The sequence below is a fragment of the Brachyhypopomus gauderio genome, unplaced genomic scaffold (assembly GCF_052324685.1).
Source record: "Brachyhypopomus gauderio isolate BG-103 unplaced genomic scaffold, BGAUD_0.2 sc62, whole genome shotgun sequence".
Taxonomy (NCBI): Eukaryota; Metazoa; Chordata; class Actinopteri; order Gymnotiformes; family Hypopomidae; genus Brachyhypopomus; species Brachyhypopomus gauderio.
The window spans coordinates 517,623-521,219 of record NW_027506883.1 but is presented as its reverse complement, the minus strand read 5'-3'; the positions used below and the strand labels follow the sequence as shown (position 1 = coordinate 521,219).

The following is a 3,597-nucleotide window of genomic DNA, read 5'->3' as shown; positions in this document are numbered from 1 at the left end:
CACCAGAAACCAATTAAAATACCTTTATTAATCCTTACGTCAAAAGAGGTATTTTGAGCTTGTGGTCATAAAACAACAAAGTAATAACACATTTGAACCCATGGCAAATTTACTCTTAAGGGCCACAGCACACCGACATATGTATGCAGGTGAGGGGCAAAGCTGTCACTGTCCCCACAGTTACAGTCTGTAGTGACTAGAGGAGGCTTGTCAGGTAGCAAGGGTCCTAGGGCCCCACCGTGTATATTTACTAGGGAGTAATAATAGCTCTACATCCCTTGGGTGGAGCATGAACCAACAAGTGACAAAGAAACACAAACATCAATTGGATAAAGGACCTCTAATCAACTCTATCCTAACCTCTTTGTAGCTCGCAACCTGAGGAAAACAGGATAAGAATGCTTTTGAAGAATCACTACAGTTTTAGCCTGTTATTTTACCCATTTTAATTTGTATAGTCTATACCGAGTCATTGATGACAAAGAAAAACTGAAATACATTGTTGCACAATAGGTGTTCAGTCCACAGCAACATCTGATGTAACAAAGTATAATGTTAATGTGAATAATTAAAGTAATGTCACCCCAAACACTTTCAGTGGGTATGAGGAGCTCAATACTAAAATCAAAACGAAGAAGAAAAAAATGTAGATATCAAACACAAGTGTAGCGATAAATTTCATGGAAAAAATAATTTTATTGAAAGATGAGTCTTTCCTAAATAGGGTTCTTACACTAAAGGTAAAAATGTTTCTAAGGTGTTACATCAATCTGGTGCCCTTGGTAATATTCACCAAAGAGTTTGTATAAACAGAAATTTATTTCAGTCTGTCTTCCTGGTTGTGTATTAGCCCTGCAAGTCATTTGTTTTCCTGTGAGGAATCAGAGCTTTCCACAGCAGTCAACATCCAACATCATTCTTGAATAAATAATTATATTACAAAATTAATAACCTAAAACCTAACTAGTATAAATGATTTTTTGAGCTTCATTTCAATTCATAGTTATCAATCAGCTCTGGCAGTCTTGTGAACTGGAAGGTTTTTTTTTTTTAGCAGTTTTCCAGTGAACATCTTAATACAAAAATAAATTCCAGGCTCTATTATAAAAGTACCAGGGACTTTAGAATCGGTTACCTACACAATATAGGAACCAAAATAACTTCCTTGGAGATCTAGTCCAGTCTTCACTGGGTTGACTCTTCACGCTTTATTCTTTTTTTAGACAAATACCAAGTCATTTAGAAGTCCAGTAGAACTCATCTTGCTAAAAATGCAAGTCCAGCACCAATTCCTGCCACAGTAACAAAGGTCATTAAAGCATTCCTCATTTTAGACTCAGGATCGGAAACGTGAAAAAAATCCACAAAGCCATCCTGAAATGAAAAGATAAGTGAAAATTATTCATACGTCACCAAAAAAAAAAAAAAAACCACACCTCTGGAAATTCAGTCTAATTCAGCCCTTGTACTTCCTCAGTCTTATATGACAGGAAGGTTACATTCAGTCAAAGCAGGCGTGCCATATCCTCAAAAGTGTGTTTAACCCTTTAAAGTGTACACAGACATGCCACCGAGCTAAACTATCATATGGTTATATCTTATATATAGTTTGATTATATATATATATATATATATATATATATATATATATATATATATATATATATATATATATATATATATATATATATATATAGAGAGAGAGAGAGAGAGAGAGAGAGAGAGAGAGAGAGAAAGAAAGAGAGAGAGAAAGAGAGAGAAAATTACAGTTTCCAGACAAACAGGACATTTTGGACGTTTCGTTTCTGTCCAAAACCTCACGTTTTTCTGAAAACTTTATGTACATTACTACAATTTTTATATCTCTACTTATCTTACCCAAGTACACTACAGTTATTTACCTCGAATCTTCTTCAGATTTATATTACATATGTGATATATTATATATATATGTGATAATGCTAGAAATGTCCGCTCACCCATGCTTTATTTGTCAGTAGCCAATCCCTTTTGTCAGAAAGGAGATACGAGGAGATTTCTTCTGCCACCAGACGCACACGGTGATCTTGGCCCCTGTCGCTGTGATATTTGCACACCATGGCCCCAAAGGACAGCAAACTGGCAATGCGGCCCCAGTTGGTGACGCCGTCACTAAACATCTCCTTTGCTACTGTCGTAATTACGTGCATGTCATCGCCTCTTTCGTCCAAATTCAGTTTGCTAATCAAACCTAAGGAACAGTAAAATTTTCACGTCATTCACACACACAGCAAATATATTTAAATTATGTCCTAGGGGACACGAAATTATCATTAATATGGTTGGCCCACAGCAGACAAGGATATAATGGCTTCGATGGAAATACGCTGGCCCTGTTTGTACATCATGTTAAAACATAAATAACAAAGTATAACTAACAATTAACAATAATTAATTAATAATAATTAATAATTTAAATAAAGCCGCATCTTTCGTGCCGGAACACCTTAAGCACAAAACAATGACAAAATCATTATAGTTATCGAAATTACCTTTATAAGCAACTTCATGTTTCTCCGCCAGGCCGCCCACAACGCGCACCATCGTCACTACGACCTTACTCTGTCGGCTGTAGTCATGTGAGCGTCCCGTAAAGTGGACAAACAACCTGTAAATGTGTGTCTGCGTGTCCTTGTCCAGAGTGGAGCACTCGGGTCCGGGACCCGCGGCCAGCCCCTCGCAGTCGGACTCCGGTGAGCTCGGTACCGAGCCGCCCACGCACTTTTGATCAGACGTGATTCCTAACGACAGTTTGGGTTTCATTGCACAGCCTGGGCTAGTACTAACTAAACAGATCTCCGGTAGTTTAATCATGTCCCCCATTTTCCGTAATCTAAGTTCTAACCGTAAACACTGAAACACTAAGACAATATTGACGTTACATTTTCCCGGAGTAAAACATAACAAGATAGTCCCTGCAGTCCTTCAAATGCGAAGCGGAAGTGTTGCTCGGTACTTTTATTATATAACCTATCGAAGGGGCGGAAACACTCGGTCCGCCTTCTACAGGACTGCACGTAGGCGGCATAGCTCACCATTATCGGACTGAACCATTTGTACCGGAATGTTCCAGACAAATCTCGTTAAGATTGTTTGTCAACAAAAGCACTGACGTCAGTAACGAAACAAAGCAAGCGACACAAAAGACCAAATAACAGGCTGTGAGGCTGCAGACTACATTTTTAAATGTAAGTTACATTAGGTTTATTTCTCAGCGGTCCAATGTCCAATTTTCTTTTACCTTCAGACGTCCTGACACCATTGTCATGCATAGGGTAAAATTTATTTATATACCTTCTTTTTTTACATCAGCACACAAACTAATAATACCTCCATTTCAGGAGTATGCTTCATTTTTTTTTCCGTCTTTGTTCCGTCCTAACCCATGTAGGATTTACGTCAAACGTTGCAGCCTTTACAATCGCGCCCTCTGGTGTTCGGGCTCCATCACAGCCGTTCTCCCATACCAAACACACGCCCAAAATACAGTAAAACAGAAGCTCAAAACAAGTTAGAAATGCTATAGCAAGAAAAAGACAAATAAGACTTCTGTCCACA

At 38.2% G+C, this 3,597-nt stretch overlaps 1 protein-coding gene across 1 annotated transcript; it reads right to left on the bottom strand.

Moving 5' to 3' along the window:
* mcl1b (MCL1 apoptosis regulator, BCL2 family member b) lies at positions 1-2,985 on the bottom strand. Its single transcript, XM_076988470.1, has 3 exons — positions 2,532-2,985; positions 1,980-2,230; positions 1-1,374 (listed from the first exon to the last, which is right to left on the bottom strand). Exons 1-3 carry the CDS (start codon positions 2,860-2,862, stop codon positions 1,258-1,260), a joined length of 699 nt encoding a protein of 232 aa, XP_076844585.1. The 5' UTR covers positions 2,863-2,985; the 3' UTR covers positions 1-1,257.
* Between the last annotated feature and the right edge of the window lie 612 nt (positions 2,986-3,597).